At 40.6% G+C, this 27,975-nt stretch overlaps 1 protein-coding gene across 1 annotated transcript; it reads right to left on the bottom strand.

Moving 5' to 3' along the window:
• Positions 1-56: 56 nt before the first annotated feature.
• On the bottom strand, positions 57-26,705 carry prpf6 (PRP6 pre-mRNA processing factor 6 homolog). Its single transcript, XM_079588956.1, has 21 exons — positions 26,422-26,705; positions 25,841-26,003; positions 25,582-25,700; positions 25,420-25,498; positions 24,329-24,505; positions 23,643-23,783; positions 21,802-21,896; positions 21,563-21,719; positions 14,275-14,437; positions 11,937-12,055; positions 10,311-10,529; positions 9,960-10,082; positions 9,639-9,760; positions 9,105-9,243; positions 7,912-8,031; positions 6,197-6,373; positions 5,889-6,022; positions 4,050-4,141; positions 3,848-3,962; positions 3,564-3,690; positions 57-897 (listed from the first exon to the last, which is right to left on the bottom strand). The coding sequence occupies exons 1-21, from the start codon at positions 26,610-26,612 to the stop codon at positions 745-747; spliced, it is 2,925 nt and encodes a 974-aa protein (XP_079445082.1). The 5' UTR covers positions 26,613-26,705; the 3' UTR covers positions 57-744.
• Between the last annotated feature and the right edge of the window lie 1,270 nt (positions 26,706-27,975).

Raw genomic sequence — 27,975 nt, 5'->3', positions numbered from 1 at the left:
TTGAGTTATTGTTGAGTTGGAAATACATTTTTAAATAATAAACTTCATATTGGGTGAAATATGTTAGAAGTTATATTGTGACAAATGTATGAATTTGTAACAGGAGAATGCATCAACAGTCACGCAGTGGCTATTTTTGGTATAGAGCCTAAACAAAATAGTTGCAACCTCAATTTTTGTGATATCAACTTCAAATTTGGAACATAACTGTTAATTGTTTTTGGATTATATAGCAATTTTACAGTCAAATTTGAGTAAAATATATATTTTGTAGAAATTATACTGAAGGACTGTGCCGAGTTTGGTAGCTTGAAAAACTCTAGAAGTTACAATCAGAAAGAGTTTCGATATTTCAAATCAAAACCTTAACATAAGTATCCTAAATAAACAGCACTGATATCTGAAACAGATCAGACTTCATTTATTTTCTGATAATCAAGCAGCACATTTACACATACGCATAATAAGAAACAGAATAAGAGGGTCTCGCATCGTTCTGGCAATTAATGTTCAAAATGGACTCTCTATCAATCTCTGGGTGTGACTAGACTTTACAACACCCTGGACAAAACAGCATGTGTAATGAAAACAGCCCTGAAGCATCACTGTTCCAGATGGACAAACACTAAAAGTGGAAAAATAGCCATTAAAAAAAAAAAAAAAAATCCACAGACTTAATAAAAACAACATTATTTGCTAAACCGAACATGCTCAGATTTGTAAATCTGATATTAGTCCCACAGTTTAGAAGGTGTTTTTGATCTTTGAAGCCACGAGGACCAGGATCTCTCCGATGTTCTTCTGCCAGTTGAGAATGTGCTTGGATTCGGCACACCAGAGCTCACCGTGCCGCGGTTCTGCATTCTCACAGCGTTTCTTTACCTCCTGCTGTTGCTCCTGAGGGAGAGAACAACACCAGAGTAAGGAGATGAGATCTCACACAAGACCTGGATCACCAGTCCAATTGCTTGGAAAACGTCTCAGGTTACGACTGTAACCCTTGTTCCCTGAGAAGGGAACTCGCACTGCATCGGTAACGACAGTTTAGGGAACGCCCCTCAACATGACGCGTCTTAAGTACGTATGGAACTAATTAAATCCTGATTGGTGTTGCGATACGACATGGCGTGTGACGGCATACACGGAAGATACAAAGGGATGCCGGCACACAACAGAGTTAGCAAGTCTAACTTGAAAAGTAAACTAACTAAAAATGCTTTCTAACTAACTAAAAGTGCTAGCTAGTCTTTTCAGGGAACAAGGATTACAGTCGTAACCAGAGACGTTCCCTTTCGAAGGAACTCGCACTGTGTCGGTAACGACAATTGGCTCAACTTAGGATGAGAGGACTCATGCGCCAGGCGTAGAAGGAGGGTGCAGACTGTAGAAACTAGTTAAGGTATTCGGGGTAGCCCAGTTAGCCACATAGCAGATCTCTTCTCGCTTCTCGCAGAATAAGCCCTCAAGGCCAAAGCTGCAGGTAAACCACGCACCTGTTAGGCCAAAGGAATTGCCTGATCATTCAGCTACTAACGGTCTGCTTACAGGCGGACCGAAACACATCAACAATTGGTCTGACTTCCTCCATTGAGATGACTTCCGAATGTAGATACTCAATGCTATGACAGGGCATAGCAGATGAAGACTCTCCTTCTGCCGCAATATGAGGTGGAGGATGAAAAGCCAGCAAAACTAGGGACCGTGTCATGCTAGAAGGGACCTTAGGCACATAGCCAGATCTGGGATGCAAGATAGCTTTAACTATCTATGAATGGAATGGAGCTAGACCCAAAGTTTACACAGCTCTGGTCGAGGGTGAACTATTAAGGAGGGTATTACATCTGCTAACCATACTTGGGCCGGCCAAAACGGGTATACTAAAAGTAGGCTGACCCCATCTCGCCGTACACTCTGCAGGACTCCCAGGAGCAGAGCGATCAGGGAAATTAAGTACAGGCGCTGCTTCTGCACACCTGCACCATGGCATCCAACCCCAGAGGAGAGCTGTATGTGAGAAAAAACCCACAGTGGACAGAGTATCGTCTCTCGAGACGCGAACAGATCCACCTCCACTGGGCCGAACCTCTCGCACTTCGAGTCTCCATTCCCAGGGCTTCAGGCCCTCCATTCTGGTCCCCTGGGATGTACATTGCTCTAAAAGACAACAGTTTCCCCTGGGACCACAGGTGGATCTGATGCCCCAGTCTGGATCGAGGGCGCGATCCCAGACCCCCCAGATGATTCAGATAGGACACCACCGACACATTGTCTGTTTGTATCAGAACGTGGTGACCTTTGAGGTCTGGGAGGAAGCTCCTCAGAGACCAGAAGACCGCCAACATTGTATGGGCCTCATGTGCAGGAGGCCGAAACCGAACTGTGCAGGACCCATGGAGATATATTTCGGAGACATTGCCATGCCTTGAACAAATTTACCAAGGGAACTTCTGTGTCTAAGAAGTTAGGACCTCTTTCCTGAAGCCTTCCTGGCCTGAAGGACGGTCCTCAGGATCTGTGGCCTTCTCTGGAGACTCTCAAGCTCTTTGAGGGGAGCTCTAGAAGCGACGCTCTCCCTCTGATTCAGCCGCTACGAGGAGTTTGATGACAGCGGACTTAGACCTGGCGAGGGAGACCCTGCTTAAAAGCAGCAGACTGATTTTTTTCACCTCCTGAAACCGGTTGACGACCACATTATTAGCGTCGCCGAACAGGAAAGGCGGCGAGAACGGGGCATCCAGGAGGAAGGCCCTCTCCTTCTTGATGCCCGAGAGATTAAGCCACAAGTGCCTCTCCGTTGCTACCAGAGCTGCCATGGAGCGGCAGATGGCACGGGCCGTCTCCTTGGTAATACAGAGAGACAGGTCTGCAGCCTTACGCAGTCCCACGATTCCCGCAATATCATCAACTGCATAATAGCCATTGTATGCAGGCACGCACCAGCCCGACCTGCTGCCATATTAGCCCAGCCCACCAGAGAAGAAGTGTTACGGCAGGGTTTGGTGGGCAGCGCCAAGGCTTTTAGGGATGACGAAACGCCCCATAGCCGTTCTCCTTTGCCCCCAAAATGTTTCTATAATCCAACACTGGGGGGTTAGACCACTACAATGAATATGGCTTGTTCCAAGACTTAAACTCATTATGCAAGTCAGGAAAGAATGTCAGACTCCGACGTGAAGGCTGTGACCTGTGCTGCAGGAAGCTTACTTTTAACACGCGCTTCCTGCCTTTCATGTGGCCAACTGATGTTAAGTTTTCAGACGCGTTACGCTGAGGGGCGTTCACCAAAGTGACGTAACCGACGCAGTGCGAGTTCCCTCTCAGGGAACAGCAAGCAGCACATCCTTCAAAATATCTTCCGTTATGTTCGACAGAAGATAGAAAGTTACAGGTACAGGTGTGGAACAGGTGAGTAAATGACGATAACATTTTTATTTTTGCATGAACTATTTATTTATAAATATCCTTAACTTACAATCACTGCATCACACACACACACAAAAAGATCTGAGAATAAAACAGATCCTGAAGAACACATTAGTGAAATAATGTGACTGAATGCTTACTTCTGTCCCATGCTGAAGCTCGAACTTGTAAAAGAATCCCCAGGTGTCACCCAAGTCTGGTTCAATCTTAACCGTCCGTAGGAACCACTCTCTCGCCTTCGTTATCTTTCTCTCGCTCCAAAACAATCTGCACAGTACACAAACACATATGGTATAAATGCAACTGAAAAGGTCAGCCTGTTCTTGCAGATCAAAGAAAAAACTAAACAGAGGAGGAATGTGGGTGGGCAAACTGGAATTTAGGGTTGGGAGAATTTTGGCTAGAGTCTGGTTAGAAGACTTACTTGGCCACAGCCAGAAGTACGTGAGGATCATGTTCACACTTTTTCAGAGCGTCAACACTCTTGGTCTTGCGCTGTGGTCTGGCCTCCAAAAACACAGCTTCGGCCCAGAGGATACCTAACAAGAAGAAGTGAGTTTAGAAGTGTAATAATGTGCAGAGGCTCTTGATGAATCTGTTCAGGGGTGACGACAGGCATGGCTTACCAGAGTTAGGACATTCCTGAAGGGCTTTGGCCATGAGTGTGTTGGCGATGTTTTTCAATCCCGCTCTGTATTCAAGTCGGACAGACTCCAGCCTAAAGAAATTGAGATTAAAATGACCTACTATTATTTTGGGGAGTCATAAAAACGGTTAAGAAATTAAAATGAAACAGCTGCATGTAGCCTTGAACAAAAAATAGTTCTGCCGTTTTTCTGACGAGTCTTGGTTGGATCAAAGTTGTGTCTTACATGGTACTGTGATGAGGACTCAGCTAATGAATATCAATTAGGTAACATGGTATTCACCTATTAAGTTTGAAAACTGAAAGGCCAGCATTAGTAATTAGTTGCTAGGCAGCTGATAAACTGATGAATCCTGCTACAGCAAAGGCATTGCTTATAAATATTAAATGGGTTCTGTGACTTGATGCTCATTGCTGGCAGAATTTTAAGGCCTAGACACACCAATGAACGACTGTGGTATCACATTGCATCTGAACCAAAAGTTGCATATGAACACTGCGAAGACTACAGTCAACGTCCAACTAGCCCGTACGTTTTGCTAAAAAACTTTTGCATCAGCGGGAGGGAAATAACTCCATGCCAGCAGGTGGCAGTAGTCTATATTTGTTATTCAGCGTTTACGTTTTTAGCCTGCGTGAGAGATAACTCTCCATGCCAGCAGGTGGCGGTAGTCTATATCTGGAATTCGAAAAGGGGAAAACGGAAGCGCTAAGACTGGCGATATACAAACAAAGCAGCAATTAATCATATAGATCAGTTGGTCATCAGTTTCTTCATTCCAGACAACAATGTCATTATGAAAATATGTCCATACTGGAATGCTCAGATGAGATGAATTCATTTGCTTGCTTTTGTCACTTGTGTTTTTATTGAGCACTGGACAGCACTGGACAACCTGAACAGCCAGTCAATGACCGCTTTCACCAACGGGCTTCACTGCCGACATGGTTAATCATACACTAAGGCCATGTCCACACTAATACGTTTTCGTTTGAAAACGTATATTTTTCTCTCCGTTTTGGCCTTCCGTCCACACTGAGACGTCGTTTTAAGTCAACGAAAACGTAGCTTTTGGAATACGCTCTCCAAAGCGGATAAATTTGAAAATGCCGTTTTCGCGTTGTAGTGTGGACTGTGAAGCCGGAGGTATTTGAAAACGATGACGTAAGTTTAGTCATGAGATCCATGTTGTACCAATAGATATTCATGTTTAACCGGTATTGTGCCTGTTATATGCTATTTACTTTTACACTGTTGCTAAAATGTTACTTTGCACACTTCATATCACAGTACTGCAAAGATGACAGAAAATGTACTCACTATCCTGTCAAATTATCCTGTTAGAAGAATTGCACGATAATTTTATCATTTATTTTCCCATCTGTATCATCTCAGTGATCTTTTGTGGGGCTTTACGCATGCGCAGTTAAGGCGAATTTAGCGTTTTCAGGCGTTTTTCAAAAGTTTCTCATCCACAAACGTCCGAAAACGCTAGTGTGGACGGAGAGCGTTTACAAACGAAAACGCCGTTTTCAAATGTCTCCGGATTAATGTAGACGTAGCCTAAAGCCTGAGCTGACAAAAAACGGAGTGAGCTGACAAGACGTTCAACGATGGCCCGAAATTTGCCGACGGTTGGTTTGGTGTCACTTGGGCCTTTATGTGGCAACGTCAGCCCAACCGAATTACTATTCATGTGCTGAGCCTTTACCATGGTATAATTTAGTCAGTAACAAATCTGTAGAATTATTATTCCTTTTTTACATTTTGATTTTGCCTTTGTACTGGGGTGCAAGAAAATCTGGTATGGTGTCTTACCAAAGCTCAGGGCTTTGTGGATTCTTGAGGCGAGATTTCTCCAAGATGGCTCGAGCACGCGTGAGCTGCCCAACTCTCTCTTCCAGCCGAGACAGGAGGACCCATAATGACATGGAATGAGGGCACTTCTTCAGCTGAACGGACACATTAGAAGAACATTATGACAATGACACATTTTGTTGTTGTTTTTTTTAAACACATTTTCACTGTTTTTTGTTCCTAATATTATTTGGACTTGAGTTTTGCATTACTTGAAAACATTCACTCTAAAAGGTTAAATTATGGTAAGGCATCTCCTGAAAACGTACTCCCTGGTTGTAGGCCTCTCTTGCTTTGTCGATGCTCTCTGACTGTTCCTCGATCTGTCCTCTCATCATCCAGAGTTTGGGGAAATCCTCGTAGTGCTTTAGGGCCTCTGTACACAACTCCTGTGCTGCTTCAATATTACCCAGCACCCACTCCAGCTTCACCGACTTCATAAACACCTACAAATATAACAGAAAACAGTTATGACAACTCATATAACGCTTTTAAAAGCCTTTAAAGTCTCTCTGATGTAGGTGTCATTCTGAACATGACTTTTGAGGGTGTGTGAAACGCATAAGTGCGGAAAAATAGCCAGGGAGATTTCCATGATGCTTTTCCCGTATGAAGCTCACATGGCTAGATTCCATAGATGCAGGAAATCATAAATTGCGGTTTGTTTGTTTTTTTTGATAACATTAGCACTTATGAGGAATCCTGCCAAGTGCTCGGGGTACATTTGATCCTTTGATATTTGTATAGATGCTGACACTCTTTCCTGGAGCCAAAAGTTAAACAAGCCCAGGCAGGAGGGCATTCTAGCAACTTCTATTCTCTGCACAATTTACTCCCAAAAATCCCACAGTACTTCTGTGTCACATCTGCTGTGAGGTGCTTACCAAAACCACTTAAAGAAGCTCATTTGACATAATCTCTGGCCACATTTCTGTGCAGTTATCTTGTAAAAACAATACTGTGCAAAATCAACACCGAATCAATAAACATTCGTAAATAGAACCAGCTTCATGCTTGTTGTTACGCATCCGTCTCGTGTCGAACTCAGTGACATGCAAACATGTTCATAACTCTCCGACGCAGAGTCCACATTTTTCAAGGCCAAATTGAAGTCACATCTCAATGCTTAATCATTTATGGCAAGATCAAGTCAAGTCTCAAACTGCTGCTTTTGATTGAGTGGGGTAAAATGAGTCAGTGGGTAAGCTGTGTCAGCCCCTTAATCTAGCAAACTGCATGTGATATATACATATATATATATATATATATATAAAAAATATAAATATAAACTAAAACCATTTAATTACTTGAAATAAAATAAACATTAACAGAATTCAACGGTGTATGTATGTGTATGTATATATATATATATATACACATTTTCAATATAAATATTATATATATAATATTTATGTACAAAATGTGTGCATATATATATATATATATCTTTTTTTTCTATTTTTATTTGAATAGAAATGTAAATCAGTCACACATTCGCAAAGATTCAAATTAACCCTTGACATGACGCAAGGCAAGAGGCAAGGCATCACTGGTTCTTTTTAGGTATTATATTATTATTATTATATAATTACATATATATATATATATATTTTTTTTTAACCTCATCTCTGCTGACAGGTGCCTGTGCTACCTCACAGATTCATTTAAATTTAGTTTACTTTCCACGCACCAGCCCGTCATGCCATGGTACACTTACAAAACATGCAAGACAGAAACAACTCCTTTCATTACCCATGCCTTTGTAAATCGTCTTCCTGCTACGGTTTTGCACATTCAAAACCCTGTTGCACAAGCACTTTTACAGGGAGACGCACCCTTCATCTACATCTCTCTAAATCAAAATCACAACAACTTGCAGAACCGAAACTGTGTGTTCCCGGCACACGGGTGTCCCCAGCATGACACAGCAGCAGTTGCATCTATCTGACACTCAATGGGCTGGTCTGAACACTGGGCCGCTCACCCTGGCAGTGGGGGCGCTGCTTCGGGCCTTGGCCAGCAGCCTGCGCGCTCTCTCGTACTCGTTATTCTCCGATTCCAGCTTCACGGCAGCCAGCCAGATCTCTTCACTGTTGGGGTTAGCCTAACACACAAAGAGATGACAGAAAGAGGAGGGATGAGTTTTTACTGGCCTTCATCCCAGTGAACACTTCAATACTGCAAAAAGTGGAATTAGTTTCAGGAAATGAGTGTGCACTCAGAGCACTGATACACAGTTTAGCTTTAGTTGTTGTTGTTCTGCTTCTTTAATTTGAAGTTTTGCGCACAGTACTTGCAGGTTCGATGTTCTTTCAGTTATGACTAGACCAGTTAGGACACTGAATCTGCAATGTTTTCTGCAGTTTTCACTGATTGTGAGGGGAAATATGAAAAACTACGGTAATTTAAATAGTATCTTTTTAAAAAGAAAATACGGTAATACTTTCTTTCAGCAAGGACACATTAAATTGATCAAAAGTGACTTTACAGACATTTATAAAGTTAGAAATGATTTATATTTTAAATAAATACTGTTCATTTACACGTTCTATTCATTAAAGAACAATGAAATTAAGTCAGTTTCCACAACAATATTAAGCAGCATACTTGTTTTCACCATTGATAATAATAAATGTTTCTTGAGCATCATATTAGAATTATTTCTGAAGGATCATGTGACACTGAAGACTGGAGTAATGATGCTGACAATTCAGCTTCACGGATAAATTACATCTTAAAATATGTTAGAATAGAAAACAACTCTTTTAAATTGTAATATTTCAGAAAATTACCATTTTTACTGTAGAATTATCTAATGCTCAGCAAGGCTGTTTATTACAAAAAAACAAATAAAACAAATTATACAACAAATTATATAATATATATAATTAGTTAAAATCTCATTTAAATCTAATAACGGTAATATTTCTATTTAAATGTTGTCAATTAAAAATGGCTTTAAAATAAAATACAGTTACGTGTGAAGACAACAGTCACCACTATTCTTTACAAGTATTTAGTTAATTACTTTTGGACAAATAAGTGCATGTCGTGCAGTTGCTTCATGATTACAATGCTATGGTGTTAATTATATATAATAATAATAATATTAACACTTGCCACTAATTATGTACCGGTAGTTAAGGAGCATGAATAGCCGAGGGGGGCGGCACTTACCTGGAAAGCCAAAGCAAGGATACTTCTGGCTGCCGGAACGTCTCCGGCCAACCATTTAGATTTAGCACCCATGAGCCACAACACCTCAGCCTTGGGACAGTGAGCAACGGCCCTCTGCAACAGAGCCTCCAACGACTCTCTGGGAGAAAGATTCAAATACATTTTTGAATACATGTCACTTTCGGCACTGTCTGAACCTCTTAAAGGTGCTCTAAGCGATGTCACGCATTTTTTAGGCCAAACATTTTTTTGTCACATACAGCAAATATCTCCTCACTATCCGCTAGCTGTCTGTCTCCTGAACACACTCTAAAAAACGCGGTCTAGGGTCTAGCTAGCCTCCGTTTTGTTTGACAATAGTTCGAACGTCAACAAGAAGTGACGTCACCCAGGATCGCTTAGAGAACCTTTAAGGAAACTGTTATCTTCCTGTCTCCATAATGCCTGCGTGCGAACGCCCGGACAGAACCAATGAATGCTGATTGAAATTCAGTTCAGCCAGTGAGACTGGAAGATGAAGTGAGTATTTCTCACCGTGTGCCGTTGTTCTTCTCAAAGTAAGCGGCCCTCAGCCAGACGCTCTTCTTGCTGGGGAAGACCTGGAGCGCATGAGCGTAGATGGCACGAGCACACTCTAGAGCTCCATGAGACACGCACTACAGCAAAAACAACAGGCAATCAGCGTCAGATATCACAGTAATCACATCCAGCTGTGGAATTTAGCCATAGTACTGCTGATAAAAGACATTCAATCTTGTAATATTGCATCATAAATGATTGGAAACGGTTGTAGTAAACAAATGTGGTGCTGATTGAAAACAGAGCGTGGGCGCGTGAAGGTGAGAGGATGTTTACACTGTCTGCGTCCTCCATCCATGTGTGTTTGCAGTCCTCCTCTTCAATGCCAATTCCAATCACAGCTCTGATCACAGCCTGACATGTGGCCACGCTGCCAGCCTTATCACACTCCTCTGCATCCTGAGACGGGATCACGAAAAAAGACATCTGTTACAAATCAACACCCTGATATTGCCTGCGTGCAGAAGCATTGAATATTTTTCTCTGATCTGGCAAAGCAGCTTATCTGAGAAATTTAACTCAACTTGCATTTTTCACTTGAAAATCCTCAGATAATAGCTTTAATTGAATAATATACATGACAAGTAGTTAGTAAAGCCAGAGAAAATGAGATCTAGCTCGTCAGACCTGAATCCATTGTTCACGGTTTATCTCCACGCCGTTGGCTCTCAGAGACGTAATGGCTCTGTCGATGATCTTCTCCACCATCTGTGTGTTGCCGTTGGCCTCCTCCAGCTTGGCAGCGGTGATCCAGATATGCCGGTCAGTGGGAATGTTTTCACGGGCCTTGTTCAGAACGCGACGGGCATTCTCATAGGTTTCTAATCGGGCCAGAGCCAGCCAGAGCTACGGGAGACAAGGACAACACTGTTAGAACAATCTGATTTATGGCCCATAAATAGGTTTATGGGTTTTGGCTGATTAAAGCTGCAGTCGACAAGTCTGGTAGATTGAGGGGATGTTTAATGTTTACAATTCTCATGCCCCTCCCCACTACTGTGAGCACCCTCCCATCGAGTTCGTGCTCGTCAGTGCGTATGTACCAGATTTTCTGTGAACGTGCCTGTCTCTTCAGCATCGAAGCATCATTTTCTTTGGTTGTTTTGGACCTCCTAGCTCTGCCTAGGTTAACCATCTAGTTAACCGAGGATTTGCAAACTTAAAGTAGATTCTCGCTCCGCCATCACGCTTCGTACAATCCAACACACCTGCGAACTTCAGGCATGTGCATGAACTGTGATTGACAGTCAAATCTCACCCCCCCCCTGCGCTGACTGAACCAGAAGAACCAGGAGCGGTGGACTTTAGCAAAACAAATAACACGCTCCAGGTGGACGTAGAAGCGCAGGGTTTTTTCTAATATTTTCTGATTTATGTTGTTCTGTCGGAGCATAGTGTCGGTTTCAGTGAATATGATAAAAAAACAATCTTGCCGACTTCAGCTTAAAGACCGTTTGAGTGAGTGAGTGAGTGTGTGTGTGTGTACACTTGTACAACCATGTTTGTAAGGAACAGGGGCCGGTTGCATTAGCCATTATGTTAAGACAGTGTCTTAAGTTCTAGTGTGACCCACAAGCAGTTAGTCAGGGACAGTCAGTCTTAAGGCTGATTTATACTTCTGCGTCGGACCTACGCCAGAGCCTCTGCGCTGTAGGCAACGCGTTGGTTTTCATTTATACTTCTGCGTCGTTGTCCGCGCTGACGCGCCATTACATATGCAGAGGGAGCGTGTGAAACCCAAGGGAGGGGTTCTAGCAGACCAATCACAGCACTTGCGGTCCATATAGAATTGACGAGTTGTTACATTTTTTGAGAAGTGCACGTCAGGGTACGCCAAAGGATACGTGCGCTACACACAGCCTACGACGTAGAAGTATAAATTGGGCTTTAGTTTTCGGTATCAATTAGGCTAATCTGCATTTTTATGTAACTGATTTAAAAAAAGCTACGAACAGTCTTAAAGAACAAAAAACTATGTCTAACTTGCAAGACTAGTCTTAATAACCAACCAGCCCCAGTTTGATTTTTAGACCATCTGATTGAGGACAAAGAGTAAAGAGAGACATTTTGGATGGTCCTCACTTTCTGAGAACCTTTTAAAGGTCTGTTTGAGGGTCAAGACTTAGGGTAAGGGTTCAGGTTAGGCACTTAGTGGTGATGGGTAGGGTTGGGGTAAGGAGCTAGAGATTGCATTGTGTCAATGAATGTCCTCACAAGATGTACAAGAGTGTGTGAGTGTGTGTGTGTGTGTACCTCGACACTGGTAGGACAGCACTCGACTGCTCTGCTCAACATAATTCTTGCATCCTCTGGCTCCTCCAGCTCAACTGCTGTCTTCCACAAACGCACCGACTTCGACACATTCTCCAGAGCTGTGGAGACATGCAGATAGTAAATAAAAACAGTACATGGATATTATTTTTCTTATTAAACAAAAAGTGCAGCTAGTGCTAAGGTTTACCAATGTAAGTCTCCTTCCACTTAATCTTTTCTTTATTTTCTTTTTTCTTCTCATGAAATAATTCATAAACATCATTTTTTTAAGTCTGAACTGACCTTTCCATGTCATAAAAGTTCTAATTATCTGATATTTTAAAATAATTATTGACCTAGACACAGTCATTAGGGTTTTGCAGGTGTGCCCTGTATGATATAATTTCCTGTTTTATTCACCAAAACCGTTTCACTGCTTTTCCCTCTAAGAAATAAAAATAATAAATCTCCTACTATTCTTATTTTCTCCGACATTAGTGCCGCATTTGACACTGTGGACCACAATCTTTTACTTAATCGTCTTGAAACTTTTGGTATTTCTGGCACCGTTTTACAGTGATTTAGATATTATTAGACCGGACGCAGACATTTTGTTGCTTTAGGCGAATACAGGTCTGATAATGGACCAGTTTCTACTGGTATCCCTCAGGGCTCAATTTTAGGACCCTTACTTTTTAGTCTTTATTCCTGCTCGGCCAGCTTTTACAAACTCTGGGAATTAAGTATCATTTTTATGCTGACAACACACAGATCTATATTCATTGCAAACATGGAAAAAGTGAGGCGGTGCGGTGTCACTGCTCACTAAATGTAAATTTCTTTGTTTAAAATGTGATAAAACTGAGGTTATGGTTTTTGGTTCTCCTCATCAGCTGGCCAAACACCTCTCATCATTGATGGCTCTGTATCTGAGTTTCAGATAAAAATGATGCATCTAGAAGTGATCTTTGATTCTTCATTGACATGTGTACATTTCCTTTTCATTTCAATGACCTTTTCATTTAAAAATAGCATCCCATGACTTACATTTTGCATCCCATGACTTACATTTGCAGAAAGTAAATGTATTAGTTTTTTTTACCCTGCATTGAATATTGTAATGCGCTACATACTGGGGTTTCGAAGCGTACTCTTAATAAGCTGTACAGTATCTTAAAGATTCTGGAGCTAGAATTTTAACTAGGACCAATAATAGATAAAATAATAATACTTCTAAAAAAAAATTACAACAACAACAACTCTTAAATTCTTAAGAATTTAATTCTTTAAATTTGGATTTATTTCTTAATTGTGATATCAGGACTGTTCACTTTGACATGTTTGATTTTATGGATTTTATGATTTTATTTTATTAAAAAATGAAAAACTATTTCATCATAGAAGAGATATATATATATAGATCATTGTCTGTAATATGCATGACTTGAATTAATGCATTTTTAATAACGCATAAATGAGTAAACAGAGCTGACCAACAAAATGAGCATAATACCATTGGCTTTTATATAGATATGGATCAGAAACACAAGATACAACGCAGTGAAATAAAAAAAAGTCAAGCTAAAATAAATTCAACTTTTTAAATATTTGCCTTGAGAGCTTGTAGTGTTATAAAAATGCAGTGATGATGCACAAGATGCTGCAAAAAAACGTGAGCACAACAGTCAAAGACATCTGTCTGGTGAATACATAGAAAAATAACAGAAAACAACAAACAGCGTTAGAGTTCAAATAACAAGTTGACAAAATTACTTATAAAATGTTATAACATAAATGTTATAAATTATATAATTGGTCTGAACAAGAAAAAATAAAACGGGGTGAATGGAAATGCAAATGCACTCTCTGGCAGTAGGTGGCGTTTATGGAAAAGCAGAAATACAGCGGTTACTTAAAGTATCCTGTAACACCCTGGCACCTGCATGGGCAAAACCTCAGAAATGTTCTCCCGAAAGAACAAAATCCATTACTTTGCAAACACTATGTAAACCACATCATGAATAATCGTCACACTGGAACTAAAATGACAGCGCATCAGATTTTTAATTACACTAATTACTTCACTTAAAGCAGATTACTTTATAGAGTTAACATGATAATCACGCAAGAGACATTGACGAAGTAGAACCGCCAGCCTGTTTAGAGATAGCTTTTATTATAAAGGGGAGATTCAGGACGTTTTAACAAGCTGAGACTGATTGAGCTTTCAAACATAACTAACAATTCATCCGTCTCTGTCACACAGGTATGCAGGCAGAAAAAAAAAAGGAGGCAACTGTGGAAAGAGAAAAGTGAGGAATAGAAGAGAGACACTGACCTTTCCTGAGCACTCGTTTCTTGGCCCTGATGTCCGTCTCCAGCTCAGCCGCTCTGATGTAGATGCGCACAGACTGAGGGAGGTGACGCACCGCCTGGGCAACCACTGCCTTCGCCGTGTCTCCAGGCTGCAGCCGGGCGGCTTCTAGCCAAACATCCTCACTCTGAACAGACGACACACACAAACCACAGATTATACACATACATCCACACTCTATGAAGAGAATACATACACAAATCCACTGTATTAACCCTTTACAGCCATTGGAGGAAATCTCCGGCTTTCCGTATTTTCACTGTTATGTGGTAGCGGGCGCTATAACGCATCTTCTGAAATCTCCAGGCGAAAAAGGAGCAGAAACAAGAGATAGAGATATATAGAAAAATAATGCGATCATCAGACATTAAAGAGCATATAAATCAAAGCTGGCTGAAATGTCGACCCATGAAGAGGAAACAACTGTGAAGTAGGGCTGCACGATTAATCGCAATTTACATGTAATCGCACTTAAATCGAGATGGCTTATCACGATTTTTGAAATCGCAAAGGCTGCGATTATTTTTATGCGCAGCTCGTCATTGAGGTACGGCTCTGTAGACGCTGCTCCGTCTGAAAGCACTGCGAGTTTGAGTCTCTTATAACGTGCATTTGAAAAAGCAACACGCTTCTCAAACGTCTTTCCAAACATGAGAAGCACTTATGAACCTCTTGTCCAACAAAAGATAACATTCAATATCATGCATTTACTCCAAACTCACTTCATAACGACAGATGAAAATCATTTGTGAGATGATGTGGCGTCTTACACAGAATAAGAATGTATAAGTGTATTTATAAGTCATGTTTAATCAAAGCATTTCAATCTTCTGTTTATTCAGCAACAGCGATAGGGATTTCCTGGAATGATGCAGGTTATTGTACTTCTGCGGTGGGGCATGTTTATCGTGTCCGTGTGAGAGCGCCCTCTGGCGTTCAGATGAAGCGGCATTTACTATTTTTTTTTTCATCTAAGAGTCCTAGTCAAAGTTAAACCATTTCTCTCTTTCAAAGATCTTGAAAAGGTGATCCATGCCTTTATTTCAACAAGGCTCGATTACTGCAATTCTCTGTATTTGGGAATTAACCGTGCACCACTTAACCGCTTGCAAATGGTACAGAATGCAGCTGCTAGGCTCCTTACTGGGGTGCGCAAACGGAATCATATTACTCCGGTTCTGAAGTCTCTGCACTGGCTCCCTATTTATTACAGAATTGATTTTAAAGTAGTGATGTTGTTTTTTAAATCCTTGAATGGATTGGCCCCTGTATATATGACTGATCTTCTATCCAGTCACAACTCCGGAAGGTCTCTTAGTTCCGCGGACCAGATTAAAAACGAGGAGATTGAGCTTTTGCTGCCTCCCTGTCCCCATTAGAGCTGCTTCTTCACTGCTTGAGTTTAAAGCAAAACTTAAAACGATAAAACGAACTCGATCTACTCCATCTATGTTTTGATCATCGTTCTGATTTTTTTGTTCCAAATAATGTTTTGTATGAAACGTACCCACATGCAAGTGTTGATAAAAAAATACAATGCATGAAGAATAAAATGGTTTAAAGGGGTGGTAAAGTACCTTTTCGAACTTTAGTTAGTGTGTAATGTTGCTGTTTGAGCATAAACAACATCTGCAAAGTTACAACGCTCAAAGTTCAAAGCAAAGGAAGATATTTGCTTTTAAAGAAAAGGACTACAACAAACGACTGGTAGGGACTGCACGACATTCCTACCGGGTTAGTGACATCACCAACCCTAAAATGTACATAAGCCCCGCCCCCAGGAACACAGTCCATGTTGAGAAGAGGAGTTGTTGTATAAGAGTACATTTGTGAGTCAGCTCAAACTGTAGCATCCATCTTTTCACATGCAATAGAAAGTCACTCTGTGTGCATCTCACAACAGTTCCTATACGAGCGATTTATAGATTATAATGACAGAATATGCTAATTGAAAATAGTTAACTCCACATCTGCAACATAAATTCATCAACTAACCTTTCAGAGACGTCCTGTTGCTTCTACATGTTGTCACTTCTTGAGTCTCTCCATCTTTGTCTGACTCCGTTTTAACATTAAAGGCAGTTTTTGTCATTTTCTGTCATTTTAGTGTCTGCGTGAAGTAATCGCAGCTGCTAACACACACACACGAGCTCTTGAAACCCCGCCCTCTGCAGCAGCTCATTTGCATTTAAAGGGCCAGGCACAAAACGGTGCGTTTTTGTAAACCTTCAAAAAGTGACAACTTTAACATGCTATATAAAAATATCTGTGGGGTATTTTGTGCTAAAACTTCACACACACATACACACACACTCTGGGTACATCAGAGATTTATTTTACATCTTGTGAAAATGGCATTTTACCACCCCTTAAAAAAAAGGCTTTAAGCAGAGGGTTCAGATATTCATACAACAAAAAATTCTGGGGTCCAAGAAAGTTTTGTGAAAATTATCAAATGCTGCCGGTGGTGACTTTGTTTAAAAAAAAAAAAAAAAAAAAAAAAAAAAAAAAGCTGGCGGGGAAAGAATTAAAAGCAGACAAATTCTCAGAACAGATAACATCCTCAGCAGGGCCGGACAATGACAAAAAAAATGATGAGGGAGCAAAAAAGAAATGACTTTAGTTTCCAAAATGCTCCCTAGAGATTCATAAAATAAAAGAAAGTTTCATTTTGTTGAATTAAACCATTTGGTTGTTGTATTTAGCATACATTAGTTCCAATTTACAGGGATATTTCCCCCAATGGTCACTTCCTCACCCTCATGCCATTCTAAACCTGTGTGCCTTTCTTTCTCCTCTTGAACACAAAAGAAGATATTTGGAAGAATATTGCAACCAAACAGTTTGACTTTTCAAAATTGCATCCCATGCTATGCCTTACAGTTGCAGAAAGGTTCATTTAGTTTCCTCGTGCATTCAGCCGCAGACTGGAGCCCTGCTCTGTACGAAGAACTCTGATCATAAAACCGCTCACATATAAATAGTTTCGGTCCACATAACTGGAAATCACCAAAATGGTTTGTTTACCAACTTTCTTCAAAATATCTTTTAATATTTTGGGTGAAATATCCCTATTCGAGGGGCCATATTTAAATTTTGTTATCAGCGACCCATTTATAAAGTTAATCAAGGTTTCTTGCACCGAAAACATCATAAAGGCCCCAACACACTTTGGCCAAATACACACTGCAGTTTTACTCGATTGTCAATTCCCCTTTTAGTGCTTTATCCAGGTGTACACACACACACACAGTTCAGTAATTTACCGAAATGACATCTTCCGAAAAAAGCAGATAGTGACAACCGCATTTACAAAAAAAAAAAAAAAATCAACAGTGCGAGAACAGGCCATTATTAACCCCTGGAGTCGTATGGATTACTTTTTATGATGGATGGATGCGTTTTTTTTGGGCTTCAAAATCAAGAGCGCCATTCAATCCCATTATAAAGCTTGGATGACTCAGGATATTTTATAATATAACTCTGATTGTGTTTGTCTGAAAGAAGATCATCATATACACCTAGGATGGCTTGAGGGTGAGTAAATCATGGGATAATTTTCCCTTTAAACTACAATCCCTAAAAAGCTTATATAATAAGTGGAGCTGGCAACAATGCAAAGGTGCGCACATATTCAAAACATCGACTGTGCTTTAGTTCAAATTGCACAACAAAAGACACAACAGGGCTTTTGTCACTGCAATATTACTTTGTTCAGAATTGCAGATGCCAAAACACGTGCGATGCCAGAACGTTGCTATAGTTACCCCGGTGTCAATCATGGCAGTTTGGGGAGTGAGTCACATGGACGGATAATTTATGGGACTCATCTTGCATTTAAACGCAGTTGTCACTCCTGAAACTTCACAGTGTGTACATGGCCTTTAAGAGAAATCAAAGAACGAACTTGTAAATAGTTAACATGTACGTAAGGAGTAAATGAGGATGACGCGCTCCAAAATGAATCAGCTGCCAAAACAGCGTGTTTGTTCATCACGGGCGTGTTTGACGACTGATCGCGCCCAGAGATCCTGTCAAAGTGAGACAGCCAGTGTGTCACTGCACTTCTGCTGAAATGTGAAGCTGAACTATTAACTTTGATTAATGAGCCTGCAGGAATTTCCCAACACATAATGAAGCTGTGCACACACTGAGAGCAAAGGGCCTGACACGGTTTCATTTCCAGGCCTTTCTCTCCGAGTCCAAAGACAGCACGAGCACCAGGAGACAGATTGAAGGCACAGCTTACATAAACAAGGCCTAATTCACCATGACATTTTTATGTTGTTCTTGAACCATATTTAACATTTTAGGAAGTGGATTTTGCAAGCTAAATGTATTACTATAGCAACCTGTCAACACTGGCAACATTCCTAAAGCCGCAATCCTTTAATGGTTCGCGTTCAACACACACACACACACACACACACACACACACACACACACACACACACACACACACACACACACACACACACACACACACACACACACACACACACACACACACACACACACACACACACACACACACACACACACACACACACACACACACACACACACACACACACACACACACACACACACACACACACACACACACACACACACACACACACACACACACACACACACTAAAAGGACAGTTTAACCAAATCATCAATTACTCAACCTGATGTTGTTTTAAACCTGTATGTCTTTCTATCCTCTATCAAATTTAAGATTGAGAAATTCTTCCACAGAGGAAGTAATTCAATCATCTTTTAGGGGAATTATCCCTTTTATATTTTATTACCAGAGACCAATTTGTAAATTGAATCAAGTTTTCTAGCACCTAAAACATTATAAAGGCCTCTAAATACTTCAAGCAAAATCAAATAAATTTATTTTAGAGGCCCACTGAAGCGCCTTGGAAGGCGCAGCTTTGTTTGATGCGTTGACGTAATTTCCACTGAAACAGGAAGCTAAGGCGGGACATATTGGATGGCTCCTCCCCCTTTTCAAACAGCCAATAGCGTTTAGTTTACCTCACAGACTGCATTCTTAACCAACGTTACAGAATAACGGAATAAAACTCGAGTGTTTGAGCAACCGAACTCACATCTCTCACCCATGATCTGTGACGTGTCAACGGTCGCTTTGGCGCGATTATTTAATAGGATGATGTGTGGCTCTGAGGCTCTTCCTCCTTTGACTTTGAAACCTACTCTGGTTCATTGCTTCTGTTCAGTTCATTGAGGTCAGACGTACATGAATAAAAACTTGAATACATTGGAGAGCCGCTTTATTGTAGTGCCGCATGATTAACCGTTAAAAGATCGCAATCTCGATTCAAACACTATTTGTCTATTAATATTAATTTCATTAATGTCTATTAAACCTTTGACAAACGAACATTCAGCAAACATTCAGATCTGCAGTTTAGACATTCAGAACAGTTGTCATGTATAGGTATCAAACAGCTTCACAAACAGTTTATAGCTCGGAAATAAAGACTTGTGTGCGGTAGCAATCAAAGCCAAAAAAACTTGACGCTTCAAATAACGATTGTATCGATTACATCGTTACACCAGTAGGTGGCGACAAGTGAGTGAATTAAATGTATTTGTCATTGAATCATTCATTCAAGAGATTCCAAAACTGGCCCGCCAGCAATATTTTCTGGCCCGCCGGATTATTTTGGAAGTCCGTTTTTTTTTTTTTTTTTTACTATAACGGTTTACAAATAGGCCCCGTGAATCAGTGATGCGCGGGATGATCCAAAATGAGCGACGAGTGCCTGCGGTCACCCGCGGTTACGAGTCATCCAAAAATATTTTTAATGATATTCGGGTCGCGGTCGGTCGGGTCGTTTGAAATAAAGATGCCAATTAAACCATTGTAATTTATATAGTACTAGACACAATGTTCTATGAAATACATAAACCTACACTTTATTGGCTGAATAACTGCGCGAGGATGACGCACGAGCTCAGTCTGCAGAGATGACAGTGGGAAATCCTTATTTACCTGAATGTTGAGCGCGTTATTAACTTTTGAATAAGAGCTGAAGCGGGACAAAATGCCCGATTTCCCAACACGTTGAACTGAGCAATGCCATTGTGCCATTTTAATAGGCTACTTTTAAACGCATAGTAATGCGAGTTTTATGTATTTTCTGAGAGGGGGCGGGGTTTTTGTTGGGAAATTCGGAGGAGAGACGCACACGTCGATTAGACTGGATAAACACATGCAGCATCTTAATTGTTCAGAAAATGAAACGAAATAAATGAATAAATCAAGCCTTTATTACAAAACACAGCATTCAGAAAAATGCGCACCCCTAGTTCCTCCGTCTATGGCCCAATATGCGGGCCAGGAAGCGGGTCGGGTACAATTTTCTTTCTTTTGTTCGCGGTCCGAGTTGCGGGCGGGTTGAAAACGTCGGTCAGGTGCGGGTTGTTTATACATTGACCCGCGCATCACTGCTGTGTATCATTCGTTCAATCGTTTTTTTCCCCCCAAATTAAAACCAAAAATAAAAAAATGAAAAACGACTTGTTTTTGAGATTTGAGATTCTGAAAACGAGATCTAATTTTTTAAAGCAGGTGAACACTTTTAAGCTTTTACTTTTAAGTATTTTATGCGGTTGCTGAATTGAACCTTGTGGGAGCGGGATGGAAAAAAAACAATCCCGCGCAGACCTCTTGTGTCCCGAATAAATAATAATTAAAAAAAAGGAATAAAGTTCAAAAGTTGTACAGTCCATTGGTAATACAGTGCCAAATCAGATATATGTACAATAACATGTCCAACAATCGATTTAAATAGTAGATGGGGTTTAAGTGAGGATTTTCTCGTGTGCTTAAATGGTCCAGTGGTAGAACTTTCGTCAAGTGTGTAAAAGGTTCTGGGTTCTAATCTGCATTTGTATAGGTTTTTTTTTCCGTTTTTTTCTTCTTCATCAAAACCGATTATGCACATCAGTGGTTGTATATAAGTAGTAGGGACACGTTTGTGTGCATTATATTTTGTGATTTCACCGTAACGAATAGAATAGGCCTATTCCATGTAGCTGGCCCGCCATCTACTGGATAAAAAAAAATATTGGCCCGTGGCCAAAGTTACTTGCCGACCCCTGCTAATGGTATATCGCTTATTAAGTTATTTTTACCGCCAAGCAAAGAATGAAAAAGAACTTGGCCTTGTGTATATTGATGCCTTAATTTAGTCGCACCTGACCATTTCTGTTTTCCTTTTCTCTCTCACCTTCGGACACATCTCAGTGCCTTTCATGATCAGGTTTCTGGCCACCTGCAGCTTCCCGGTCACCTCTTCCAGACGGGCAGAAGCGATCCAGGCGGGGGGGTGGTGGGGGTTTGTTTCTCTCACTGACTTCAAGAGGAGACGGGCCTTCTTAATATCACTGCGCACACACACAGAATGACATTTACCAAACGCAATACAAACAGCCTAGATATGGGGGTCAGATGTAAAACACTAAGTACCTGATGTCTCCTCCGTGTGTGGGGATCATGGAGTTGAGATCGGTGAGATATCCTTTAGGATCGACAACAGTCTGACCGCTCACGGAGTCAGACACCTGGAGACACGGAGACATCGACTGTGTTTACATGTTCACCCATGAAGTGATTATTCACAATAATCAGAGTATGGACAGTAACACTTTATTTTACTGTGTCTCTGTTAGGGCTGTCACTTTTGAGAAAAATCAAATTCGAACGGATATCAAATACCAGCCTATGTATTCGAATATCTATTCCCATATCTCCCCCCCCCCTCCCCCGCGCGCGCGTGCGGAGAAAAAAAAAAAAACTCAGTCGAAACTTTACTAACAGTTTGACCGTCATAAACAGGACTCCCAAAATTACACTTGACTCATATCTCCAAATAAACCTTGCCTTTACATGTGCATCTGCACGGTGCCGACCAGTTGTGAAGGAAAGTATGCAGTCATACGATGTTGGACGCCTGGCGATGCTCTGGCCGTCTGCTGCGTTTCTGGGGCTGTTTAAACCAGACACTTCATGCGTTTTCTTAGATCGGATAGCTATCAAAACGATTCCATTTACACCTGGTCACATAGGCCTAAATGTGGTTTAAACCGGATATAAGTCCGATCTTCAATTCCCGCGCTATATGCAGATTTAATGGATTTAATGTCACCGAAAGCAACAGATATGAGCTGCATTTTATTGATCATCAGCTAACATCAAAGACTGCAATAAGAGAGAGCGGCAGCCCTGGTAAGATCATTTCGTTTCTTTACTTTTAATGAAGATTATTATTATTGTGTGTTAAAGCGTCTGCGACTTACTTTCACTTTGATTTGCGATAGTTTGCACATTGGCTTGCTTGGCGCTTGATGAATAGATCATCTGCGGTGATACGTGTTGCAGCGCGCCGTCATATCGGACTATAACATAGCCTATATAGCCTGTAACACGCTTTCAAAATAACACCCTTTCAAAATAACACGCTTTTTTAAAATAAAAAGCAAACGGTCTGTAAAAAATGCGCTAGACATGGCACTTTAAAAACCGAATAGTTTATTTGAAGTTCGATTACGGATATTTCACGTCATGTTCGAATGCATATTCGAATAACGAATAAAAAGTGACAGCCCTAGTCTCTGTTGCACGTTACATGTATTAACTGTTGTAATAACTATTAATTATGCATAACCCTAACCCTATAGTAAGTACATGCAGTTAATTATAAATGAACAGTTACACTATAACACAGACATCTTCAAATAAAGTGCAACCGTAAGGACCTCATCGCAGTAAGAAGTGTTCATGACATCTTCACTCAGGTTTACATGCAATCTGCGTAATTCTGACTTCGCTAAGAACTGTGATTATTCTTACCGCCATTAATCACATAATATCCCAATGAACAACGTAAATGATAAACTCTGGTCGCACGGATTAGTTTGACGGTTCTTTTGTTCTCAGTATTTTTGGGGACGCACTTAATGCCTTGACCTTGATTTTTGCAACCATTAATGCACTGCTTTAGATTCAAGTGCAACATTGTCAACGAACTCAGCCCAAAAATGTGATGCCTTCTTTAACACGGTTTACGAATCTGTGCATAACTGCTGACACGTCATTTGTGTACGTCACAAGCAAGTGTTTACTACGATTATGGCCACTACGACTATGAGCTTAATCGCACCAATTTGATCGAAACATTGTGTTTACATGAGGTAACGTTTAATCACAATACTGCCCAAATCCCATTACGCATGTAAACGTAGTCACTGAAGAAACTTTTGGCTTTCTTCAAACTAATTAAGTGGAATTAAAATGCTATGGTGCGTCACCTGGCTGAGCCTCATGTCCATCAGTGTGTTCCTGGCCTGTCCAATCTTCCTCATGTCCAGCTCTCCAGCACCGGGTGTCATGCCTCCTGGGTAGGGCGTGTTCAAGCCCCCTGGGAAGGGTGTGTTTAGCCCACCAAATTGCTGAAAAAGGAAGCATCTCAATAAGAAAGTGCATTTTGGTTTTGTACTTTGAAATGAAATGCATAACCAAAATTTGCATGCATTAAGGCAGTCTCTGCTTTACTTCGCACATTTTCCTTAAAGTCCCCCTCTGGTGAAAATCAAGCTTTTAATGTTGTTTATATGTCCATGTGGTGTTTTTAATATGCTTTAAGATAAACCATGTGCAAATTTGAGACCAAAGACAGTCTCAAAATAACGGTTTGAAATCGCTGGTGTTTCTGACGTCACAAACTACCTTGTAACCAATCAGGTCAACGTGTGATCGCCAACGAGTGGATCTCCGAGCTGAGTGGAGGTGGGGCTAATTTGCATATTCATAGATCCGCACATACTAAATAAGTGTGTAGAGTTACATTCAAGCTATTTTAGGGCATGAAAAAAAAAATTTCAAGGAAAAAACATTTAGATGTCATTTTGGTGATCAAAGAAGAGTTTTAAGGGATACAATTATTGACTACAGGGGGGCGTTAAAGTCAATGTGACGGTGCTGGGACGTTACTCACAGCTTGCAGTGGGTCAACAGAGGTGTGGTTCTCTCCTGTCTGCAGGTGCTTGGCAAAGAAGCTGTCCGGCACAGGCGTGAGCTTCTCGTAGCGGGGATTCCTCTGACGTTTGTTCCTGGCATCACCCACCTCAGGAATACTCAACCACTCATCCTCCGTGACCTCAGACAGCTTCCTCTGGAAGGCACAGACAATGCAACAGGGTTACAGGTGACAGCTACACTATGGTCCGAAAGTCGATTTTTTTAAATGTTTTTGAAAGAAGTGCCTTCTAATGTTTTCTATGTGAATATATTTTAAAATGTACAGCTCTGTGATCAAAGCTGGATTTTCAGTATCATTAAATCATTTAAATCATTAACTCATTCTTCAGTGTCACATGATCCTTCAGAAATCGTTCTAATATGATTTGATGCTCAAGAAACCTTTTTTATTATTATCAATGTTAAAAACAGCTGTGCCGCTTCATTCAGCTGCGTTGAGCTTTTTCGAGAATCCTTGAATAGAAAGTTCAAAATAACAGAATTTATTTGAAATAGAAATCTTTTGTAACATTTCAAATGTCTTTACTTTGATCAATTTAATGGGTTCTTGCTATACAAAAACAAACATACAATGATTGAACAATAATGCATATAAAAGTAAATGCATGCAAATGAACTTATGAAACCCTAACTATAGTTTCATTTTTTACTATTATTATTTAGTAATATGAAACTATGCAATATTGACAATACCATATTTAACACGGTTTAGGACATGATATGATTTAGCCAGTCAGCACAGCCATCTAGTAGGCAGTCATTGCTGTACTTTAACATTATTACAAGCGCACAAAATATCACAATCTCTACGATTCGCTTGAAAAGTACAATCTCCAGATCGCCGACTCCTATTTGTTGTGCACCTTGTTTTTTAACACTTTGCAGACCTTTTACATTCACAAGCAGCTAAATTACACACTACATGAAAGGTTATATTGAAAAAAAGCATAATAGGGCCACTTTGAAGATTAGTTGTAGGTTAAAGCAAGCAGGGGAACAGACAAATCACAATTCAGCCGCTCAATAACAACCAAGTTCCACACAAACCTTCAGATCTGAGAACTGTTGCTGAATCTTGGGCCGCTCCATACGGTATTTCTCAATCTCGTCTTTCTCTCGCAGCTCCCTGCGGATACAGCGATAAAATGAGCCGAGAGATGCGACTCAAAAACAAAGAAGCGTTGATGAGAGAAGAAAGCCCACACTCACCGTCTTTCCTTGCGCCTCTCATCCATCCGTTTATCCAGTGCGGCGTAGATGGCGTCGGCCTCCTCGTCGTCTTTCTCATACGGCCCACTGGAGAACAGACTGCCTGCATAGCCGTTGAACTAGAGGATACAGAACAACACGTCTTACAAAGCCACTAATAAACAAACATAATTGTATTTATTTATTAGCCTAAGTTGGATTTTGGCATGCTATCACATCTTGCACATCAAGTCAACATGACCCCCTGCAGATGATGTACCTCATCATAGTTAGTGTCGTTCAGATCCTCTTCTTCATCCTCCTGGTTCTTCTTCATCTGATCGCCCACCGTCCTCTTCCCAGGGGGCGCGTGCCGATCGTCCACCGGGTCATTGGCATCACGAGCGGGACCAATGTCAGACCGCGTTGTGAAACCAGTGGCACTGCAGAGCACAATACATTACAACAGCCGTTTAAAACTGGGGTTCACTGAAAAATATTAAAAAGTTCAGAAAAATGTAAACATGGAAATAAATTATTAAAACCTAATTATATATATTATAATTTATTACACTATTAGTTAGGAAGGGGTTCCCTAGTAATCACAGAGTAAAACAAAACATAAACATAATTACAACATAACATTAAGACAACATCAAAACGACTTTAACAGTAACTTTACACATTAACGAAACATTATAATACACAAGACAGCATAGCCCATAGTTCATAACTTTATATAAGTGTCTAAAATAAATTACAAACAAACAAACAAACAAACAGGCAGTGTTATTCAGCCAAATAAGTAACGTTAACTACATTGAGATCAGGCTCAGGGGATTATTTGTACGGGTGTCTCACCCTCTGCCCAGACCGGGCACGTAACCCAGCGGCGCAGGCATGCCGAGGAACGGCTTCTTCTTCTTGGTCAAGCCCCCCATGAGCGGAGACGCGAGCGGCATCGCAGGAGCTCCATTCGCGGCACCTCCGGCTCCTCCGGCCGGGGTTTTGCCCCCAGTTTTCGCAGGTTGCTTCGCTGTGGCGCTCGCCATCGTTGCGCTACCGACAACACGCTTCACTTCCGGAACAACAACAGTCGCATTTCCGGTGACGTTAAAGTGTGTTTTTAACGTGTGCTTTTAGTGTCACTATCGCCACCATAAGGCGGGCGGTGTGAAGTAGCTTGACCTAAATTCACTTGTTTTTGGATTACAGTAGCCTACATGTTTCCAAAATAACTGAAATAAGTTGATATGAGACGGGGAAAAAAACGTAAACATATTATGTATGACCTCAACCGATCCCTTCCATCTTAAAGCATGTGTCTGATTTATAATATGTCATATGATCAAATAATCATCCTTGAAAAGATAAATCGACATTTATATAGTTAGGTTTGTTGAATTTGATTTGAAGTTTTATTTTATGCAACTATCCTTTTGATTTCAAAAATATGATTATGATTAAATTAGCTATCCTGGTCTTATCACATTTATTTGATTGAGTTTTCTCAACAGAAAAATTAGACCTTTTGGACTAAAATTATACAACTATATTAATAAAGCTTTGTGTCACTTAATGTTTATTGTCAGAGAATGTGTACTTGTGAGATCATCAGTACGAGTGTCATCTAACAGAGGGCAGCAGAGGCTTGATTTATATTTCAGAACAGCACTTAAAGGTGAAGAGTTTGTATTTCAATATTATAATACTTACTTTTATTCCAGCTTAATATGCAGAGACAATTAAAAGTAAATCATTTGTTGCCCGAATCCCCTGAAAAGTGTACAATTTGTGGCTCTGTTCCTGCCCATTGCAGCAACATTGGCTCAACCAATGGCGTGAGTTTGGGGCGGGGCTTTCTGTTGTTCTGAGTCTGACCAATGGCAGACAAGGGGAGAGTTTGGAAACCTGCAATTCTCTTGTTTAAAAAAGTTTTGTTAAACTTTGGTTAAAAAAAGTTATTTTCAAGTCACCATAAAATAAAATAAATGTATGGAATATTGCAGTATTTATTATAAATGATGAATCCGTGTACATCATTACTGTTTTAAATCCATGTTCCCTCGTAATCTTTAATCAAAATAACTTCCCCTGCCTCTTACAGTGACATCTCTTCTCTGATGATGTGTTTACTGGTGTGAGGGCGGGGCAACCTGTCACTCACAGGAGATCCACCAATAGCAAACCAATCATCCAATCAATTCCCCATGGACAAAATCAAGTCCCATCCTACTTGGTTTCACTTGGATACTGTCTATGGATATATGTCACAGGAAGAAATGACTACCGCAACTTCCATTTCACGTGACTTTAATTCGAAATACTAAAGTAAGAAACTGAAACTTTGATGTTAAAACTTGACCGAGTAAGCAATTTTAATGGATTTTTTAATGGAGCTTCAAAAATCCATTC

Source organism: Phoxinus phoxinus (assembly GCF_949152265.1).
Source record: "Phoxinus phoxinus genome assembly, chromosome: 18".
In the NCBI taxonomy this organism is placed as follows: Eukaryota; Metazoa; Chordata; class Actinopteri; order Cypriniformes; family Leuciscidae; genus Phoxinus; species Phoxinus phoxinus.
This window is presented reverse-complemented; position numbering and strand designations above follow the sequence as displayed.